The sequence below is a fragment of the Scleropages formosus genome, chromosome 17 (assembly GCF_900964775.1).
Source record: "Scleropages formosus chromosome 17, fSclFor1.1, whole genome shotgun sequence".
NCBI classification, from domain to species: domain Eukaryota; kingdom Metazoa; phylum Chordata; class Actinopteri; order Osteoglossiformes; family Osteoglossidae; genus Scleropages; species Scleropages formosus.
The window spans coordinates 7,987,984-8,009,995 of NC_041822.1; the positions used below are offsets into that span (position 1 = coordinate 7,987,984).

General features: G+C 44.0%; 1 protein-coding gene across 6 annotated transcripts in view; it reads right to left on the reverse strand.

The window, feature by feature from the left end:
- Positions 1-859: 859 nt before the first annotated feature.
- wdfy3 (WD repeat and FYVE domain containing 3) overlaps positions 860-22,012 on the reverse strand; it is a 54,924-nt gene continuing 33,771 nt past the window's right edge. For 5 of the 6 annotated variants that reach the window (XM_029259342.1, XM_029259341.1, XM_029259343.1 and 2 more), the window contains 32 exons: positions 21,717-21,950; positions 21,391-21,490; positions 18,025-18,194; positions 17,618-17,853; positions 17,034-17,143; positions 16,613-16,795; positions 15,828-15,985; positions 15,636-15,713; positions 15,227-15,454; positions 13,539-13,707; positions 13,162-13,325; positions 12,855-13,003; positions 11,946-12,066; positions 11,719-11,804; positions 11,515-11,595; positions 11,369-11,423; positions 11,141-11,260; positions 9,360-9,477; positions 9,166-9,272; positions 8,733-8,886; positions 8,529-8,620; positions 8,076-8,288; positions 7,499-7,646; positions 7,122-7,276; positions 6,372-6,530; positions 6,020-6,199; positions 5,262-5,444; positions 5,052-5,148; positions 4,331-4,642; positions 3,912-4,023; positions 3,502-3,699; positions 860-2,891 (listed from right to left, as the gene is read on the reverse strand). In XM_029259342.1, coding sequence (XP_029115175.1) covers positions 2,771-2,891; positions 3,502-3,699; positions 3,912-4,023; positions 4,331-4,642; positions 5,052-5,148; positions 5,262-5,444; positions 6,020-6,199; positions 6,372-6,530; positions 7,122-7,276; positions 7,499-7,646; positions 8,076-8,288; positions 8,529-8,620; positions 8,733-8,886; positions 9,166-9,272; positions 9,360-9,477; positions 11,141-11,260; positions 11,369-11,423; positions 11,515-11,595; positions 11,719-11,804; positions 11,946-12,066; positions 12,855-13,003; positions 13,162-13,325; positions 13,539-13,707; positions 15,227-15,454; positions 15,636-15,713; positions 15,828-15,985; positions 16,613-16,795; positions 17,034-17,143; positions 17,618-17,853; positions 18,025-18,194; positions 21,391-21,490; positions 21,717-21,950 — 4,791 coding nt within the window. In that variant the 3' untranslated portion in view covers positions 860-2,770. The remainder of the gene's footprint in view (positions 2,892-3,501; positions 3,700-3,911; positions 4,024-4,330; positions 4,643-5,051; positions 5,149-5,261; positions 5,445-6,019; positions 6,200-6,371; positions 6,531-7,121; positions 7,277-7,498; positions 7,647-8,075; positions 8,289-8,528; positions 8,621-8,732; positions 8,887-9,165; positions 9,273-9,359; positions 9,478-11,140; positions 11,261-11,368; positions 11,424-11,514; positions 11,596-11,718; positions 11,805-11,945; positions 12,067-12,854; positions 13,004-13,161; positions 13,326-13,538; positions 13,708-15,226; positions 15,455-15,635; positions 15,714-15,827; positions 15,986-16,612; positions 16,796-17,033; positions 17,144-17,617; positions 17,854-18,024; positions 18,195-21,390; positions 21,491-21,716; positions 21,951-22,012) is intronic. The other variant, XM_029259339.1, reaches the window with a different exon arrangement.

Consider the following 22,012-nt stretch of genomic DNA (forward strand, 5'->3'; position numbering starts at 1 on the left):
AACTCGGTATCTTTGTAGGGTGGGAGGAAACTAATGTATGCAAAATCTCAAAGGAAAGCACAAGCAAAATGTGCCACAAGAAATAAATTCGCTACCGGTCAAAAATTTGAGTACACTTGAAGTAATACCTATATTGGACGAACTGGACAGAAGAGTGAAAGCAAAACAACTCATAAGTGTCCTGCATCTCTGGGAAGTGTCACAGAAGAGCTGAGAAGACATGTCAGCTCATTTCCAACTCAGACATGTTCGTGGAAAAATTGTGGGGAAAAAACTAGTTTCCAACAAACTTTTTACTCAGACTTTTCATTGGTTCTGTACCAGGGCAAGATTTAAACTTAAGAATGTTGAGTCACTGTGTTGCTAACCTCCTGAGTCCACATGCTGCCCTTTCATTGTACAAAACTGTACTTAAACAAGATGCAAAGTAACCTGCAGAACCTTTGTAAATCCATCCTGTCTCACAGCGCCTGGGTGGTGCGAGGGAACATGGGTCTGATCCCCACTCAGCCTGTGTGAAGTTTGCATGTTCTCCCCATGTCTGCATGGGTTTCCTCCGGGTGCTCCGGTTTCCTCCCACAGTTCAAAAACATGCTGTTTGGGTTCCCCTATAGCGTGTGAGTGACAAGAGAGTGTGTTCCACTGATGTATGGATGACCGACCCAGTGTAAGTAGTGTATCTAGCAGTGTAAGTCACCGTGGTGAATAAGGTGTGTGGGCTCATAACACTACATAGAGTTCATTGGAAGTCGCTTTGGACAAAAGAGTCCGCTAAATAAATAAATGTAAACATGAAAATTCACACTAATGTTCAACTTCAACAGCTAGTCAATAATTTCAAAGCAAGCGCTTACCGGTAGTAAACAGCATGAGGTTTAATTTGAACAAAAGGACTAAATACCAGAACTATTGCACTTAACAAAGAGAAACATTTCTGCTGAGTAAGTCTGCTATTCTTTATAGTTGTGTTGAGCATAAATATTAAATAAACATTCCATTATCACACATTACACAATACAAAATGTTGTTTTTCAGTCAACACAAGGTCAGAAATTTGAAGACAACTTAAGGATATAGTGCAAAATTCTGCCAAGTGCTGGGAACTATTTCAATACAATTTCATTATGGCTGCTATCACCTTACAGTTAATGTAGGACTTGAAGGTGTTTCATTAATGCCTTAAAACACACCGAAAACAATATTAAAGTAAAACATAAAATAAACTGACACAGAAAGTCAGCAGTGTTAATAGGTACATAACAAGTAATAAAACTTGCTGAATTTACAATCATAAAAACATTTAAACCGCATTTTAAACCATTGTAGCTTCTTACATTTTGGACAAAACTTTTCAAATTTAGCGAGTGGTTTCAGACACTGACCACAGACCGTGGTACGAAGGTATATGATGTAAAAATGTGACGCAGTACAACGGTCTGTGAGCAATGACAGCTATTGTTTTGATAAATTAAAGATGGTAAGATTTTAACTTGGAAACCAGATTCTTTCAAGTTCAGAAATGCTCAATTTCTTTGCGCAAAGCAATATGAAAAGTGCAAATATACAGTATGCTCGTACTCATATCATTTTTTGCAACTTAACATATTTTCCCAGTATGTTCTTGAAGTGATATTTCATAGTGGCACAAACTCTCGGGAGAAGTAACAATCCATTACTTTTTAAAAAGCTTCAAAATTAGACGTAAGTGCGTAACACACCAAACCTTTAGATAAAATAAACATCTGACATTATGCAGTATAGCAAAGAATCTGACTAAGCAAAAGAAAAATGAAGAGTCCCTTTCTGAGCCTTTAAACAGGAAAAGGTCATGATAATGCTGTTTTCACAATACACAACTGTTCTGTAAACCTGAAGTGTCTCTGAACTATCATAGTCATTGCCACCGATGAAAAATTGCTCCTTTCCTCTTACGCAAGTAACGCAGTGTTTGCCTCCAAATTGTGGAATTACATTCCCATTGTGCATTGAACAAGCTTCATTTTGGTAAACAATAGTTAACGTGATATGTCTTTCAGCAGGTATTCATACCACACATATTCACTGATCACACATGCGAACAGGATATAAACTGATCTGAAATAGGCAAGCATTCAAAATAAAAACTTTCATGCACTGCAGTCGTTACAAAAGATAAGTTCTACATAAGAAGTTTTCAAAAGAGCCATAAATTACCATTAAACTTTTAGCTGACACTTCTGTCCAAGATAGTTTACACTATTAGAAATTAGCTTTATAATTATTTTCACCATTTAATCATCAGGTTATTCTTTCCAGAGTAATCCTGTGGTAAAAACTTGATCAAGGGTACGACAGTAGGAGGGAGATACAAACCAGGGACCTTCAGATTAGAAGGTGGCAGATCTAACCACTGCCTCACCTGCTGCCTTGTATAGATCATTTTCTTTTGTTGACTGGAAGCCTCCCTCTACAGACCATAAACTGTTTACATTCTACATACAGATTTCAATGTTATGGACATTTTCAGCAAAAGGACAAAAACAAAAACTAAAATAAATAAATTATTGCATTACTAAACATGTCAGTTAATTTGACACCAGTACATAATAAATATTTGTGCTATTTTAACAGTTCCATTTTTAATCATCCTGGTTTGCTGGTTTGCTCATTTTCAATACAGAAAACTTAATGGGAGGCTGGCTAGGCTTCCGGCGGAGGCTTGTTTTCCATGCTGTTGAACTCTGCATTTCCTCTTCATCTCCAAGCAAACAGGCCTCCAGCGGAGGGGAGGCTAGCTTTTGTAGCCTTCCTCAGAGCCATTCTCGTGTAGAAAGCTGACGTAACAGTTCTGGCAAATGCGAACTGGAGAGGAAATCTTCAGATGCTTGATCTCTGAGTGAAAATGACAGCATCTAAAAAAAAAAAAAACAAGGACATTACTAGTTAGACGGCTAACTAGAATTAGAGCTAGAGACAGCTGTCTAACCGGAATAGTTAAGACGGCTGTCTTTACATTTTTGGAGTTGAAGACGAAAAAGAGTTCTAGAGAACTAACTATAGAGCTGTATGTCACACACAATGTCCGAGTGAAAAATCTGAATACATGTGAGCCAGACGGAATGAAGAGTGAAGGCGGAGGAACCTACAAGTGCCCTACATCTCTGGGAATTGCTGCAGATGAACTGAGAAATATATATTAGTCAGTTCCCTGCTCAAAACTTTTCACTCAATGTCTCACGGAATCTAGGAAGTGCACTCGGACTTTTGATCTGTACTCTACATAAGAACGAAGACCGCAACACCCGAGTGGCACGCAGCAGGACAGGGAAAGGATTTAATTTCACTTTAGATCTTGGAACAAGCCATAACACAGAGAACAGCTCTCCAGTGCGACATCGCTTGCAAAGTTTCAAAACAGTTGATTCCGTTGAGCTGCAAATGACAGAGAACCTATCATCCTTCACATGAAGAATATCTGGAGAAGTCTGGCATCTGGAGGGATGCATGGAGCCAATGCCTTACTTCTGACAGAACAGCTGTCCGCAGTTGCTGCAGCGGAGCCGTCTCTCCGTGGGGGAGGAGCGTGCAGAGCAACCGAAGCAGATTTCCTGCCCATCATCCTTCAGCCAGTGGTCACCAACAGAGCGGCCGGCCAAATCGCTCACTGTCCAGCTGTAGACCCGACCACAGCTGTCACCGACCAAGATCTTACTGTGGTCTCTGGGAAACAGATTTTCACGAATAAGTTGAAAAGAGTCACATCTCAAACAGCTTCGGACCAGTGGAAGATGCACAGCTTTGTCACATGAGCAAACTGAATCAAATAAGGCGAAGAGAACTGAATCAGAAACACCAGCTGTTACTATCTAAAGGCCTTAAAAGGTCACCTGCAAAGTAGCAGAAGACAGCTGCACCTGTCCTGGTCTACTTACTTCGACATGGCGAGTGCGGTGATTTCGGCAGGGTTGGCGTTGTCCTTGCGGTCGAATGCTGTGTGCATGGTGAGTTTGCTCCGGAACACCAACTGACGCTCCCATCTGTAGCCTGCCTCACACACAGAAATGAGTGAGCCACAAGAACTATGTTAGCGCTGCAGAGGCTCAAAATATTATTCACTCAGTAATAATGAGAAATCAGCACAAGTCCAATAATGTCAAACATATTTAATTACGTATATGCTAATTATTCTATTTCACTTGAAAAAAATAATACACATGCCAGGGGTCACTTAGTTCTGAAAATGACTCATGATAATGATATTCTCTAATGAGGTCTCCAATTATGTTTGAATTAAGTGACTCTGGAAGGCTGCGTTTGACGGCTGTCTGTGCGGTGTGTAACGTGGCCGTACCGGGCCTGAGTTTGTAGTAAGGCCTTGACTCTGTGTTGCCAGCAAGCAGTGTTTGAATCCCTCTGCTATAAAGATCTGGCTGCTGGGAGTTTTCCACAGACCCATCCTTCTCGTCCACATTCATGCAGTCTGATGAGCTTTCTGAATTACTGTCAGTCAGCCAGGACCCATTGGGATGTCCGCCGCCACCTTCATTCTTGTGTATTATATTTCCGTCCTGGGTGCTGGCTGGAAAGCGCGTGGACTCCTGCCTGACAGACTCGTCCTCTTCCTCCGATTCACTGCTGTCGACATCATCTCCCTCTCGACCTTCTGTCGACACACACGGTGCCACACATACAGACCACGACACATCCACCCGGTCAGAATAGCCCGAATTAACGCAGCAGAGCCAAAATGTGTCCCAGGCCACTCGTAAAATAATCTGGTCATGTTCAAGGGCTGAAAACTATGGACTTTTAAAGAGCAAGCAAAAAACAAGCACGAGAAAATCCATGCAGCATATCAGATGGATGCATTATGCCAACAAGGTCTTCCTTTCAAATTCCTGAGACTTCCTTAGCTGACCAAATCATGATGAAAAGAAGTCACATTGAACTGCTTAGTCACAGAGAGTCTAAACATAATTGTGACATGGCTAGACTGTTTAAAAGGATTTCTTTATCTGCTATGTTCCACCGAATGTAAAGATGCAAGTGAAGAAGAGTCTGGAAAGACTAACCTAATTTATCTTCACCACAGCAGTCTGCTGCATCTGTGGGGTCTGTGAAATCCATGCCTGGGGTCTCAGGGACCTGTAGGAACTCCATCCTCCAGAACTAAGAAGAAACAGACGTGACAAGAAATTCTTAAAATTTAAAAAAATCAAACAGTCATGGAATTTTGGAGGGGGTCACAGCCACAAAAAAACAAAAGTGAGCCAAACCGTTACCCGTACTACGCCGTCTGAGTGGCCGGTGACGATGACGTTACGCGTGTCCCACTCATTCATCTCAGACACGCAGCAGCACAGGATCTGCTGACTACGACCAGTGAAGGTGTTGATGCTGACAACGGGGCTGCCGTTAATACTCCACACATGGATGTGCGTTCCTGCGCAAGACACAATATCTCCCTGGCAACACCCACAACCCACCCCAGCATCAGGACCACAGATATTTACTGTCTCAAGTAGTGGTACTAGTGCTACTACTGACCTCCAGAGACCTCACTGGTTTACTTGTAAATTACATCACTTTATGTTTAACTAATTACACACAGACAGCTAGTAGCCTGGTGGTCAGAGCTGGTGCCTTCAGATCCAAAGGTCACAAGTTCAAATCCCACCTTCAGGTATAGCACCCTTAAGCAAGGTACCTACCCTGAATTGTCCCAGTGAAAATATCCAGCTGTACAAATGAGTAAATCACTGTAGGTAACTTTACACTGTAAGTTGCTTTGAACAAAAGCCTTAGCTGAATTAATAAATGTAAACATGGAAAACCCATGTGGTTGTTGGTTACTATAGTTTCAGGTCTCTAATGTCACAGCGAGTACAATAAAATAGCCTACAGAGGATAACATTACAATAAAAAGGCATCTTTTTTGATGACAGCAATAGTTTAAGTAGGAATTGGAGTTGGCACTCAAAACCAGGAGAGCAGGACATAACTAGTATTTGTTTTTGCACGAGTGAGACCGCACACATACCGTGAGCTCGTTGATGCAGAGGGCGGACACGGGGGCCCGGTGGCCCCTCAGCTGGGTGACAAAACACAGCTTGTTGAGGTCCCACACGATGCAGGTACGGTCCCGCGAGCCGCTCACAATGGTGTGGTAGGCCGAGGAAGCGGTGAGACATGTCACGGTGTCCGTGTGACCAAGCAGAGCCTGCCAACGCAAGTGGTCAGAACTCTCCTCGCACTCATGTTTCGGATCACGATTACCGAGCAACAAACTGTTGCAACTTTGGTAATTTTTGCATGCCAGCCGCAACACAAATTATGATATGGCGTTGCCACTGACATTGCTATATGGCAGGTATAGCATTAAACAGGGGTACCTGTTTCAGAGCGAGGGTCCTGGCCCGTTCTTTGGAGGTGCCCATTTCCCACACACAAACCACCGTACTTGTTCCTGCTGTGATGACCAGTTTTGGGCTGGGGCTGACGGCGCACAGGATCTGGCCCCATTCGGACAAGCTTTCATACACGACGACTGCCTAGACGAGAAAAAAATGATCAAACACATTTTGCATGTCAATGACACAGGTAAAAACACTGCCCTGAATGAATCCGAAACCAAGCAGAGTGTGCAAAAACCACTTGTCATTATACATAATTAATTTCATTACATCGCTACAGTAAAAGTGAATAAACATATTACACCTGATGATCCGAAATTCAAAAATGTGAGCTTACGCGTTGGGAAATATGCGTGAGTCAGGGAGTCACTGTGTATTTCCTGCAGGGCCACAACTAAAACTGTTGCTAATGGCTTAGGAATTACTGAAACATACCTAGATGGGCAGCAGAATCCTACTAACTTTGTCATAAGTAATCAACGCATCCAAAAACGTACAGAGAATCGCCACATCACTCTCTGCCTACACTGTTTCTACGAAACAAAAATCAAGACTCAGTGATATTTAAATACACAAGAACATGGTTTTACATAAGGCTTTATTTAAATGCTGCTTTTAAATAACAAATTAGGGTGACATTTGCAGCAAGTGGCTTGACGCAAGGGCGGATGCACAGTTCGGCGAACAGAACTCTCGAGCTGGAGGGAGGCAGCAATGCAAGTCTCTGACCTTGTCGGAGTCATAGTTGGCCAGTCTGCAGCTGAGGTCTGCGTAGCCCCAGGCGAAGGTCCTGCTCCAGGTGGGTGGTATCAGGACCTTGTTCTGCTCCACTGCCAGGACTCCCTTATCTGTGCACACAATCTGGCCAACCGGTTCTTTCAGCTCTGCAACGCCAACAAGCAACGGCTTGGAATAAAGCTTTACCAACAGGAGGCAGATCTGTGGAGGTGTTTACCAGGCTAAATTAAGAGCTCTTACCTATTTAACTTCATTACATTCCACTACAGAGTAACTGATGACAATACTATGTGTAATATGCTAAATGTAAGTGATAAACAGGTATGACAGGACACTGTAGGTGTTTCCAGCGCTTTACGATTTCCTGCCTTTGACAGGCACTGATGAAGGACGCAGGCTGTCCAGGTGGTGGAAGAAGATCCTGTCGGCTGCGGATGCGAGGGACGTTGGCGCACCCACGCTGTCTCCATTGGGTCTGCCACGCACACGCTTTGCAGGGTGAGGCTTCTTAAACAGCTGAAACACACATTGCTCCTTCCTATCAGAAGGCAAACACACTACTACAGTCCGCTAAGCTAGTCTGCAAGAAATATTTTCCCAAATTCACTTGTGGCCCAGATCTGCAACGAATACATTTTAATAAGCCTGCAGGATATTAAATGTTTAAGAAGGGGCTGAACACAGAAAACTATTTATGCATTGATTCAGAATTGATTTCTGCACCAAGCCAAGACACTAGCTTATTCAGGAATTTTCACACAAAGCTTTTATTGATGTTCTGTAACTTGACCCTCAACCTTTTAACACACACTGCAGTGCAGGCTTTGTGTCTGACCGATCATTAAAGAACTTGTTGTGGTTTAAAGTTATGAAGCTATATTACATTCAAAAAATTTAAAAACAAAATATATCAATTTCTGAAGCTTGTCCTTCGAAATGCTGCACCTGCTTAGGGATCTGCCCGAAGTTGTTGATGAAGCCAATGGTAGCAGTCTCCTTGAGCGGGTCATTAATGTTGTAGATGTCCACCTGGCCCTCATAGAACAGAGGGTGGAAGACGTTGACCGCCTCCACTGCTGGTGGGCCCTGCTGCTTGTAGCCAAATATGAGGTCTATCCACTCGTGGAGGTGTGCGCTGACATAGTCACACTCCAGGGCCTGTAGAGCAGCAGCAATTTGAAACCCAGGGTATCATGTGGCCAGACACTGTCCCCAGCTGGTCATGGTCACCATGACAATGGTTTCAGTTCTAACTCATTCTGTAAAAGCCTAATAGTACAAAAAATGATTACAATTTGCCATTCACTGGAAAGTATTTTCTAAAGGCGGCTATCGTGGTCGGTAGATGCGACACGTCAGATGAGAATCATAGCACAATACAAAAAATAAACCCCTTACCTCTCGATGAACTCTAATAAATTCCCTTGGATCACCTTTTGCCCATGGAGGTAAGAGAACATCACCGAGCTTGGTACCATTCTGTTTACTGCCTGTTGTGATAAAAAAAAAGCCAGGTTGATATATGATGATAGATTATGATAAGGACAATCAATGGACAAAACAAGGACAAAAATGGAGAGACAGCAGGACAATTTTTTTCACCCAGGTCAAAGTTGTTGGAGTTCAGCAGGAACTCTGGGAGGTAGAAGAATTCTGGGATGAGCTCCTTCACATCAGCCATATTGTGCTTGGAGGCAGATAACCAAGCCTCTTTGACACTGTGGAACATCCTGTCTGCCAGATCAAAGTGGCCTCCCTGCGTGGCATTGAAGAAAGTTAAACACAGCAATCCATACCATGTTTCTTTTCGGGTGTCAAGATATACAAAGTGCTGCTTCTCCTCTTTTGTGGGGGAATCTGAAGGTCCACTGGTTCACGACCGTTAAAAGCTTAGCAGTGGCAAATTAATGCTACTCAAAATATAACTAACTCACTGGTCAAAAGCCTTTCCATCTTTAGAACCATTTCATGAATCCATTGTGACAAATGAGTCTGAGGGTAATGAACTGTGAGAAGCCTGTAGGCCAGGGCTCACCTGCAGCCTCAAGAAGATCTGGGTGAAGGGCTCCATTCTCACCAGATAGGAGGCCACGATCATGGCTGAGGAATAGTGCGTGCCGTAGTGGTACGCAGGAGTTTCCCCTGGAACACACAGCCGTACACAGCCAGTTCAGTGTCGACACTGACGACGCCGGGATGCATCGAGAACCCGGCACCTGGGACACGTACCATTGGGATCCTCCCAGTCTTTGAAGCGCTTTGTGTACTGGATCAGTCTTTCGTCTGACTGGGCTCCCATCGGCTTGGCCAGGTTACGGAATGTTGTGGGGTTGCTGAGATCCAGTTCCTTTGTTTTGGGGAAACACCTCTTAGCAACACAAGTATGACACAATGGTCTGCCACAGGACAGACTTATTCGAAGTACAGTGGCGTCTCGTGTCGCCAAGAGTCGAATAACACATTTTCAAAGACACAAACATTTCCCAGGGTATCGATTGTGAATAACATTTTCTGTGCTATTTTTATTATTTCTTGTTTAATCTAAAATGCCCATGAGGCACTGGCATTGAACCCCCAGAGGTTTTTTTTTTTTCTCCCTTGACTTTCAGTTGGGGTGTTTTGTTCCTTTCCTCTGTTGCACCAGTTGGCATACATATAACTTTGATAAATGCATTGATAATGTACTTTGCTAGTCTGTAGTCAACTGGGGGGGGGGGTGTGGTGGTGCAATGGGTTGGCCCTTGTCCTGCTCTCCAGTGGGTCTGGGGTTCAAGTCCCACTTGGGGTGCCTTGTGATGGACTGGTGTCCTGTCCTGGGTGTGTCCCCTCCCCCTCCAGCCTTGTGCTCTGTGTTGCCAGGTTGGGCTCCGGCTCCCCGTGACCCCACATGGGACAAGCGGCTCAGATGGTGTGGGTGTGTGTGTCTGTGTGTGTGTAGTCAGCTGTCTTTTTTGTTGTATTTGTTTCTTTGCCTTATGCCTGTATTCAAGTGCTCTGTGTCACTGCATGAGAAGAGCGCTCTATAAAAATAAATTGAATAGTATTAAATTTTCCAAGGGGGCGCAGTGGCGCAGTGGATTGGACCAGGTCCTGCTCTCTGGTGGGTCTGGGGTTCGAATCCCGCTGGGGGTGCCTTGTGATGGACTGGTGTCCCGTCCTGGGTGTGTCCCCTCCCCCTCCAGCCTTACGCCCTGTGTTGTCGGGTTAGGCTCCGGTTCCCTGTGACCCCATATGGGACAAGCGGTGTGTGTGTGTGTGTGTGTGTGTGTGTGTGTGTGTGTGTGTGTGTGTGTGTGTGTGTGTGTGTGTGTGTGAGAGAATTTTCCAAAATTAGCACTTGTAGAACGAAAGCATTGTGTATACACTCAGCTCCCAGGTGTCAGCAAAACGCACTCAGACAGAATCGACATGCAGGACCGTCTTAGTTCAGCTCTTTTCCACACTCTTTACAACTTGCGTCTGGTATTTGTGAGTGTCGATGAGCCCTAGCCACATGAAGAACGCTGCATATATTAATACAATGAATCAGTCAACAATCTGCATTGAGCAGGAGTTGGTGAAGAGAAGGCTTTTTTATTTTCAGTCGTTTTAGTTTCAATATATGTACCCTGAAGTTAATAAAAATAGTAAAATAAGTCTTACAAAGTATTTCTTATTTATAATAGCTATATTTGAAATTTTTACAGCACCTAACCGAAAAATAAACTCAGGGATATGTGCATTATAAAGCATTTGTTGATAGGTGGCAATAATGACCTTAAGAACAAACAATATGAACCGATTTCTGGTCCCAGCATCATCCATAAGATTAGAAGCCTGTGTACAATAGTAGCTTTTACATTCATGCAAACATCCACTTGCGCTATTTGCAAGAAGAAGCAGCTACTTTCATAAATACTGAATTCTATAGATGCTGGAAGGAAGGACTTCAACCGAGTCAAGAACAGTTTCTGACTAAGATTATAGACCTGCTACAGCTTTAGGTATTCAAGAAAAAGCTCTGACAGTACCTCGGAATCGTAGTCAGCGAGGACCCACGGGAAAACAGGGTACTGCATTAGGTCATTGTAAGACCTGCCTGCCAAAGTGTTGAGGTGCATCAGGTACTGGAAGTTACTGATCTCTCCTCGCTGTTACAAAGACAAGGCCAGAGCATGGAACATTATATCTGTCCAAGGAAAATTAACAGAAACATCAAGAGATGCCCAAAAAGAAATTCTTAGAGGCTGTTTGCTTACCTCCCATCTCTGCGTTACAGATTTCTCACCGACTAAACTGCTTAGCAAACCAGAGCTGCGTGAACACAAAGGACAATGGAGAGATAGAAGCAGCTGAAGACATAAAATACACCTTTCAATTTGGTCTCAGGAACCGAAATACCTACCCTTGCTCTACACTGGTACTGGGGCGCTGGCCAGACACAGACTCAGAGCTGTCAGCCAGCGATGGAACCACCGCCAAGAATCTGAATATACAGAGAACAGAGTGACTGACTGCACACTGAACAAAGAAAACTGATAACTCATAGTTCTTCTCACTTCAGCTTGATTATAGAGCGTCTCATAAAAGAGAACCCTGGAGGAAGCACCTCTGATAGACTTTATTCCGGACACCTTTCTGGAATGCCAGCAGGTAGTTCCTTCCATCACCAGAGAACACCTCTACCGCCATTGGCTAGAGAGACAAAAATAAAGTGGGGTGGAAAAATGTCACTTGCTGTTACAGGAAGGAAAACGTAGAAATTGGGAATTAGAGCAGGTCATCGGTTCTGTAGCGGAGCTGTAAGGATGAGTGAAAAGGGAGCTCACAGCTCACCTGCAGCAGGTAGCGGCGCTTGTGCACCTCCCTGATGTCCTCGTACGCAAAGATGCTGCAGGTTCTCCTCAGCTGGCTTTGGCCCTGATGCGCTCCCCTGGGGATGATGGGCTCGTATGTGCTGCAACATCAAGATGTGCGGAGAGAAATTTAAAACACACTGTTGGGGCTTTAAACACACTACAGAGATTAGAGCTGTACTGTCCGTTCCGCTACCACATGTGATGCAATTATGCAACCTTGATATGTGATATACTGCAATGAATGAAGAACACAATTTGCATCACACAAACTTCTGAGTGCAATTTAAGAGTAATGTAATTTCATCCTGAGAATTCAGTTTTTTTGCATTTAGTGTTTAGTTTTGAGACACAGTTAAATATAGCTGGCCAAAGTGGTAAGATTGTAAAGACGCATTCCGGCGGTCTGGTGAAGACTGCAAAAGAAAAGCTGTTAAATGTTACAGTTGAATGTTGGAACCAGCTTTGGATTAAATGAACAAAGCACCACACCACAAACTTCATCTCCTGTCATTATTTTCATATTCTTTATTACTTATTTTTGGTTGTGATATGAGTTTTTTCTGGGTGATAATTACTGTATTTTATGTGCTCTGCCCCAACACCATTTTTTTCCTCTGAAACTGTTATTTTTTTATGCCAATTAGGTAAACGCAATGTTTCAAAGGAAGATAAATATTGTGATGTATCAGAACTGACTGTATTGGTGAGTAGTGGTGCACTGAGCCTTCGAGTCCAGAAGATTTATCTGTCATCAATTACTTATTCTTAATTTACTTTGAAATGCTATTTCCTGATTCTTTTGAAAGCTAAATAAACAAGGGTAGTTTACACAGGCTTTGGTTTCCACTCCAAGATTCACAGACCCACGTGAGTAAATTTAACTCACTCTGCAGAGAGTGTCTCAATGTCGCAGATCTCATGGGTGGTGGTCATGGTAAAGCCATCGATCACGTAGAAGTGCTCCATTCCGAAGAGCAGCAGGCCCTCGCTGGTGTCCAGGCCTTGGACCCGCGCACAGCGATACATATGCTGGATCTGGATGGCAGAGGAGCAACATTGGTAATGTGCACGCTTAACTGCTTCACAGCTGGCTTTACTAATGCAGAGCACCATGGAAGCAGAAGCAGTAGATGCTCTGTTCAGAGGGGCTGATTCGGTTCTCCTAGAATTGTTTGAGTCATGACTGGGATCACCTTCTCCCCCTCCTCCAGCAGGCGTAGCAGAGCAGTGCTGTCGGCTTTCTCATCTTCACCTGCAGATACAGCCTCCAGCAGCTGATCCATTGCCTGCTCTTGTCCGTCGTCCTCTGCACCATCCATGTTGGAGCATGTGCGTTTGAGAGGGGGCTTCACCAGACCTGTAACGAGGAGGTTACAGGACATAGTCCAGATTTTATGTACAGGGCACCACAACTAAAATGGCACAAAAAAGACAAAAAAATAATGGCACTACAGTAACAAAAATGAATAGAAAGAGGTGGAGAAAATGCTTTCTCTGGTTTAATCAACAGGGTAAGACTGCATCAGGCCTCATTCCAAACTAGCCTTTCACCTTGTCGTATGGTCAGTACCTTTGACCTCAGTGATAGTGTCTTCCACGTATGCAGGGTCATGTTGAATCATCTCTCCCTCCGAGCTCTGATCGATGGAGTGCTGGTACATGCCCGGGGTCCCCGACAGCACACGCATGTAGTATTCCTTGCTGTCATAGCTGATGGCCCTCCGATAGCGAGTCACTTTCTAGAGGGATTTTTAAATGATATGAGGAAATCCTAAAAGCAAAGTACTTCAGAAAGAAATGTCATATTATATACTGTACCATAAATAATTATGCACAACACCACAGTGCCAGTCACTTTCATTATACCTTTCCCTGTAGGAGGTAACATCATTCAGCAAAAAAAAAGAAGCCATAACTACAGTGTCCAAAAGTTTGAATCATATTATATTTTAATGGGCAAAAATTAAAAATCTTCCAATTGTACAAATAGTACAATTGTACAGTAAAATATACTATAAGTTCATACATTTAATTTGATAAATAAAAGTAGGCTGCTATTAAGTGCTTTTAAGACAAAATTGTAAGAATGTCCTCAAGATATAGCACAAAAAGGTCTTTGCCAAATCAAGTGTGTGAGCTTCAAATGGTGTGCCCAAATATTTCCTAGGTGAGATTAATGAATGTACAAGTAAATGCCTGTAATTTATTGACTGCCTTTCCTTATTAAATAATTTTAGCTACAGAGCACCTGAACTGTGGAACAGCCTACCAGTTACTGTCAGAAATGCCCCGTCTGTCTCAGTCTTTAAATCCAGACTACAGACTTACATGTTCACTCGGGCATATTACAGAGAAACTTAATTCCACTTGGCTGCGTTTCTGTTTTTTTCCACCTCTGTACTTAAATGTATTAAACTGTCTAATTTATTTAAGCTATAAATTATGAACAATTTCTTCTTTTGAACAATGTTTCCCTACAATAAGATCTGAGAAGGCCGGCTGGCCGTCACACAAGCACCCCATGCTGAGTGAAGTTGATGACCAACTGCCATAATGGACGAGACATATCTTGCTGAACTGGGAAATCGAGTTATGATACAGTAACAATACTATTATTAGTTGTAAACTGACATGGAAGTCTTGTTTAATGTAGAGTGCCCAGGAAGGGTGAGGGGGCAGCCACTGACACTTGACCCCCAGTGGATTTTTGTCCCTTGACTTTCAGTTGGGGGTTTTTGTTCCTTTCCTCAGCCAGTAGGGGTACTTATAGCTTTATAAAAGCACTGATAATGTATTATGCCAGTTCTGAAGTTTATTTGTTTCTTTGTCTCATGTATTTGTTTCTTTGCTCTGTGCCTCTGTTCAAGCGCTCCGTGTCACTGCCTGAGAAGAGCGCTCTATAAAAATGAATTGAATTTAATTGAATAAAGAGATGGCAAACAGCCAATGGCACACCACTGAGCTGCAAGGATTTTTGGGCAGCTTAAGAAGCTTAAGCATTTCACTGGATTTTGGTCGATGAAACATTCCATGTTGTTTTAGTGTGTAATGGAAAGACTCAAACGTAACCTGAACTGACTTTAATCCAGCTGAGGAGGAACACACCATCATTTGAAAACAACCTCAAGAGCCAATTCAGAGATATAGTTATAGTAAATTAATAAGCTTGTGTTTCTGCAGTTTTTTGGTAGGCTTTCATAGAAATTTGAAATCTCAGCCTTGTGCAATTGCGGTAGGGCTGGCTTTCGGTCTCTGCACCTGAGAGTCCTCTTCAGGCTCCGTGTCTGGCACATAGGGGTAGTGGATGTAGAACATGTCATTGCGAATCATTTTCTTCCTCATCCGGCATGGGCCCTCCGTCATCTCCAGCAGGAACTTGTCCAGGTGGGAGCCAATGGGCGGGCCCCACAGGCCCCTCTCTCGCAGAAGCTCGTACTCGATGCCTGCCCACTCCTCCGTTACGTATTTCAGAGTGTTCTGCTGCCGCTGTCACAAAGAATCACGGAGCAAAATTGTTTGCCTGAGATTGGTTGGCTTGCTCAAAGGTGTGGCATATCACACCTCAAGGGTAGATGTCACAGGAACATGACAGGGGCCCTTTCTTGTACACATAAACCACTGTGCTTAGTGAAAGAACGGAAGGAGCGCTAAGTCGTGTCCTTCTCACCTCTTGATACTCCTTGTACTGCATTGCGACCAAGTCCTGAACAACTGAAATGTGGGTAAACATCCACTGAAAGATGTCCTGATGAAGCAGAGAAGGGACAGATAACATGAAGCAGGCGTCTGTCTTTCAGCCACATGACAAAAAGACGACAGTATACAGAGAAGACGACCTGCGTCCCTGTCTGCGGAGTACCTGGGCAGAAAGGTGGTTCTTGCTAAGTGAACTCTCCTTCCTGCTGCGCCGTTGCCCTGTCAGCTTGGACAGGCCCAGCCCACTGCTGACCCGTGACAGCTTGGATTTTGCCATGGGGGCAGCTGCCTCTCCCCGGCTGATGCACTTCTTCTCCAGAGCTGGAGAGAGAGGAGAGAAGAAAAACATGCACACCAACTTTGTCTTGAACAGTCCACATTGTTTACCGTAATACTACTCCAGTTACACTCTAGCACCATCAGACTGAGCTTCAAGGTGGTTAGCAGGCAGTTGTTAAGACTAAGGTCAAACAAGACAACTAAACGTATGTACAGGTATCCCCTGTTATATGGACCTAATTCGTTCCTGAAAACAGTTTGTACACCAAGAGTCTGTAAACCGGGAGGTCCTTTCTCATTATTTTAAAACGGAGAAAAAAATGGTGCGTTCCTTGACTTTCCAGACGTGTCCAAATATTTCCACAAACACTTAAAAACAGTCTCAAGAAACAGTAATAAAAACATGAAGGTGATAAGATACTAAACATAATTAAGAGGGAAATAAAAAAAATAAAAGGAAAACATTTCTCAGAGGTTGTGATTGGCTCATGACTCCTACTTCATTGGGGAAAAATCCAAAATATCAGGAGCAGTTGGTCTGTATACTGAACAAGGGTACGATTATTCTAGGGCTGTCAGACTCAACGTCTGTAAACAATCAACAATATATTGATGATTCGGTTTGCTTGTAACTCGAAAAGTTACATGTGAAATTCTTGCACCGCTCACCCAGGTGGCTCTGCCAGCACCGAGCAGTTGGTTCCTCCAGCAATGCCTGGGCAGAGCCGAAGTCCACGTGGCCACGCTCGTTGGCGGGCAGGCTTGTTCTGATGATGTCCTCGAGCACCGGCCTCTTACTGAGAATGAGCTCAGCCCACACACGGCTCACCGCCTTCATCAAAAGCTGACGTCCTGTATGTAGCAAACATAACAACGTGACCATGAAAATCTAAGAATGTTAGATGTAAGTTATAAGAATCGTAAATGTAGATTTTTTTGTGCACTTTTCCATAGGAATATGTGTTCCACTCAATTAGCCGGCATCAATACGGAAATCCAGCACCAACGAAGCAAGAGACATTCTGAGCAACAAGGCTGCCTTTACGATCCTTTAGCATGAGCTCCTAAAATGAGTCATTATTGCTTTTACCTTCACTGACATCCTGTGAATGTATGGCACCAGCCTCCATCTCCACTGGCATGGCCAAATGCCAAGCGGTCATACGAGATTCCGCCTCCAGGCCAAATCCCTCAGCGCTGCTTGAGAGAACAAAGTTTCAAGAGGTCTTGTCAGTCTGCGCTTACTATGCAAGAAAGCAGACATCAAAGACAGGTTTTTGGCAGCAATCTTCTAAGTGTGTAAAGTAATTCAAGCAGCATTTGCAAAATACATAGCTGTCCCGACTGTATATATTCATATTAGTTATTCATTTAGATGATGCGTTTGCCCCAAAACAACTTACAGTGTTAGATTATAAACTTTACAATGGTTTGTCTATTTATACAGCTAAGTATTTTTAAATTTCAAGAAGCACATAAGCTAAAAACTAAATATGGTTAATAAATTAATTAATAAATGAACTTCTAATAGCGTAACTCCAGAGTGATTGTATGCATACTAAAAAGAACTAGGCAGCAAGCTTGTTCAGCTGGTACCTTCTGAAACATCAGAAGCTACAGAGTATAGGCACCCTGTTGTAGGGGACCCTATCACCTCCACAGAGAGAGTCTCACCTCCCCACATGCAGGCGGATTAAGCAGTAGGCTAGGCAGGCAACGAACTCCTGGTCGTGGTTGCTAGGGCCCAGGACCAGATCGTGGTTGACTACCAAGACGCGTAGGGTGTCAAGCAGGGCCACCTGCTGCAAGACAGCCTTGTGTGGTCGGGAAAGCTGGTAGAGGATGGTCCTGTTCAGACACTGGTAGAGAAGGTCCAAGGTCGAGCCTTGGGACCTCCTCTTGTATTGCGTCTATTACAAGAGAAGGCACAAATAAACTCTGTCAAGCAACCAGCTCTGGAGACAAACCTCTGTATGTCCTTACACTATGTATCACAGGATCAGTGTAATTCTGCATCGCATAAATTCAGTTTACCCTGTCCATTTTACATCTTTTACAAAGGAAAGACCAAGAAGACGGACCTGATATACATGTTCCATAAGCTGCATGATGAACTCCACCACCACTTTGGGCTCCTGGGTGTACGTTCCTTGCCACAGTTTATCCACCACACGCTGGGTAAAGTAGAAGACATTGTTGACCAGGACCTGGTGGCTTCCTCCACTGGTGAGGGGGAGATGGGCCTCTTCATCTGACACAAAGCAGTTAAGAGGAATTGTGTAATGGCACACAAAATCTTTTGTATAGGTACACCACACAAAGGTGATCAGGTGATCCTGACTCAGTCCAAAACTACAGGCCAGTCTCCCTCCTCCTTTTCCTGCCAGAAACTCTAGAGCAGGCGGCCTACAATCAACTATCTGGATTCCTCACCCGGAACCGTCTCCTGGACGGATATCAGTGTGGATTCAAAGCTGGGCACTCCATGGACACAATGCTCCTGGCAGTGTCTGATGCTCTCCAGTCGCCTAGAGCAGCCTTCCTCTCCTCAGTCCTCATCCTACTCGAGCTCTCTACAGCATTCGACACTGTCAACCACCGGATTTAATTGTCCTCTCTTGGTCAACGTGGCATCAAAGGAACAGCACTAATATGGTTTGAGTCCTACCTATCAGAGAGATACCATCAAATGGTCTGGAGGGGCACCCATTCTTCTCCTCTGCCCCTCTCAACTGGTGTCCCGCAGGGCTCGGCACTGGGCCCTCTACTCCTCTCAAAGTATACCTCTTCCTTTGGCCCTCTCACTGTCTCCCATGCATTCAGCTACCACTACTATTTACATTTACTGAGCAGATGCTTTTCTCCAAAGCAACTTCCAATTAACTCTATGTAGTGTTACCAGCCCACACACCTTATTCACCACAGTGACTTACACTGCTAGATACACTACTTACACTGGGTCACTCATCCATACATCAGTGGAACACACTCTCTCTGTCTGTCACTCACACACTATGGGTAAACCTGAACAGCATGTCTTTGGACTGTGGGAGGAAACCAGAGCACCTGGAGGAAACCCAGGCAGACACAGGGAAAACATGCAAACTCCACACAGACTGAGTGGGGATCGAACCCATGTCTTTTTCGCACTACCCAGGTGCTGTGAGACAGTAGCCCTACTCGCTGTGCCACCATACTGCCACAAGTGCCCGTGCTATGCCGATGATACCCAGCTCTTCCTCTCATTTGCACCTGGGGCATCGGACATTTCCTCGCGCACCACCGCCTGCCTCTTGGACAGCACTGCACAGATGTCTGATCACCACCTACAATTAAACATCTCCAAAACAGAGATCCTTCACCTCCCAGCTGGCCTGTCCTGCCGTGAACTCCCTATCAAACTTGGACAACTCACTGTTTTGCCTATCTCCTCGGCAAGGAGTCCGAGGGTAATGATTGACTCAAGTCTATCATTCTCTCAGAACATTGAAGCCACAACACAGATCTGCAGATACATCCTGCACAAAATACACAAGATCCGTCCTTATCTCACCACAGACTCCGCGCAACTACTTCTCCAGTCCGTGGTGACATCCCGCCTGGACTACTGCATCTCTCTCCTACGTGGCCTTCCAGCTACTGTCATCAAACCTCTGCAGCTGATACAGAACACTGCTGCACGAGTTGTTTTTGACTTTCCAAAGTGTTCCCATGTATCTCCTCTAGTCGTCTCTTTGCGTTGGCTTCCTAGCTGCCCGGATCAAATTTAAGACCCTGATTATAGCCTACAAATGCATCAATAGAACTGCTCCCAGCTATTTACAAGACCTGATCATCTGCTACACCTCAACCAGACTGCTACACTTGGTGGTCCCACACAAGAAAGGTCCAAAAGCAAAAGCACAGAGGTTCTCGGTTCTGATTCCGTTGTGGTGGAACGACCTCCCCCTCTCACTTAGAACTGCTGAACCTCTGTCCACCTTTAAAAAGGGTCTGAAAACTCACCTCTTCCAGACTCACTTTGCCCATGATCTCTTAAGTTCATGTAAGGTGTAAAAGTTCATACACCATAACTTTATGATCATGCTCGGATAAACCTTTACGCAGCTACTCCTGCAATATACAGAAATGTCTGTGAATCTCAAAAAAAAAAAAAAAAAAATAGTAGGAAGGTGATCAGGAATCGTCGCTATTCTGAGTTTCATGCAGCTACTCGTGATGAACATCGGTCACTTTCTCTTAATGAAATGCACATATTGGATTTTCTATGAGATGTACGTCGCTTTGGAGAAAAGCGTCTGCTAAATTAGTAAATGTAAGTGTAAATGTACACCACACAAAGGTGATGAGCGGTTCAAGAAATTGCCTTCTGATCATTTTTTTTTGTTTTAAATTTCAAGATTGGAAATTATCCTGTGCCAAAAATCAAAGTATTTCAACTAAAATGTCTTCATTAAATTTTCTACTTGCGTAAACGGATATGTAGTAAATCTGTAATCTCTCCAATATTCCTCTCAAAATATCAAAGCCACAACTTGGACCTGCAGACACATCTTGCATAACAGGATCCTCTGCTATATCACAACAAACGCTACGCAATTCCTGGTCCAGTGGCTGGTGATCACCAGCACTGGTGATATCCTGCTTGGACTACTACAACTCTCAACTCTACTGCAACTCTGTCTTGTCTGGTCTTCAAGCTTCTACCATCAAAACTCTCCAGATGATACACAACACTGCTGCACGAGTTACGTTTGACCTGTCAAAGCGTTCCCATGTATCGCTCCTCCTTGTCTCTCCGCATTGACTTCCTATAGCTGCCTGCATCAAATTCAAGACTCTAGTTATGGCCTAAAAGACCATTAATGGATCTGATCCTCAATAACTACAAGACCTAATCACTTGCTACCAGACTGCTATGCTCCTCCACCTCTGCCTGTTTGGTGGTCCCATGCACAAAAGGTTCAAAATGAAAAACACACAGGTTTTCGATTCTGGCTTCGATGTGGTAGATTGACCTCCCTCTCTCACTCAGGACTGCTGAATTTTTCTACCTCTAAGAAGGGTCTCAAAACTTACCGCTTTCGGACTCGCTTCTCCCCGATTTCGTAGGTGTATGATAAGCATGTTTATGTTTGGTAGTTTTAATAAAAATATATTTAATAAGCCTTAATACAGCTACTGGTGTGATGTACACTGGTTCATATGGCGACTCGTAACTAATTGACTGTAATGAATCATGTGCATGGATCCAAATCTCTCTGTTGACGTAATGTACTCATTCTATTTTTCTCTGAGATGTGCGTCACTTGGAAAAAAGCGTCTGCTAAATTAATAAACGTAAATGCAAAAATGTAAATATAAATGCAAACAACTATGTGCAAAAATAGGAATGCCAAGGTTAAAAACTGAGTTTTCAAGCATCACCACGAAATATGAGATCTCACCTGAAAAGACTTTTGCACCCAGCACCTGTTCCATTACACCGTCCAAGATGGAGGACTGGAACTCGGCCTGCTGGGAATGAGTGGCTCGCTCTGGGGAAGCCTGCAGATGCATGATGTCATTTCTCCGTCCATGACACAGGTGATCAGTTACAGCTTAATATATCGAATCCAGGCTTTTCCATCGCAATTTTCTACTGTCATTACAATTTTTATATCAACCACATGACATTTTGCCAGACACTCCCCATCCCCTTAAAACTTGTGGCTGCAGAGTTTCTGTACAGTTGTGCTCTAAGGCAAAGGTGGGATCACAAGTGAGTACACACCTCGAGCAGCAAATCAAGGACAGGCGTCTGCTTGCTGGCAGGGACCGTGCACAGGTTGTCCATAATCAGCACCCTCATGAAGTCAAAGATGCACTTCCTGGCAGGGTGGCCAGTCAGGTAGGTCTTGGAGCCCACATTGCAGTACTCTGACTGGCTGCGGTTCAGGCCCTTCTCGGCTGACAGGGCCTTTAAATCCTCCGCTGGGGAATTGCTCTCGTTCTCAAGGTCGCTCACCTGACGCAGGGAAAGAGACAGAATGGGTCAGAAGGATCTTCCAAAGAAACAAATCTTGTCAG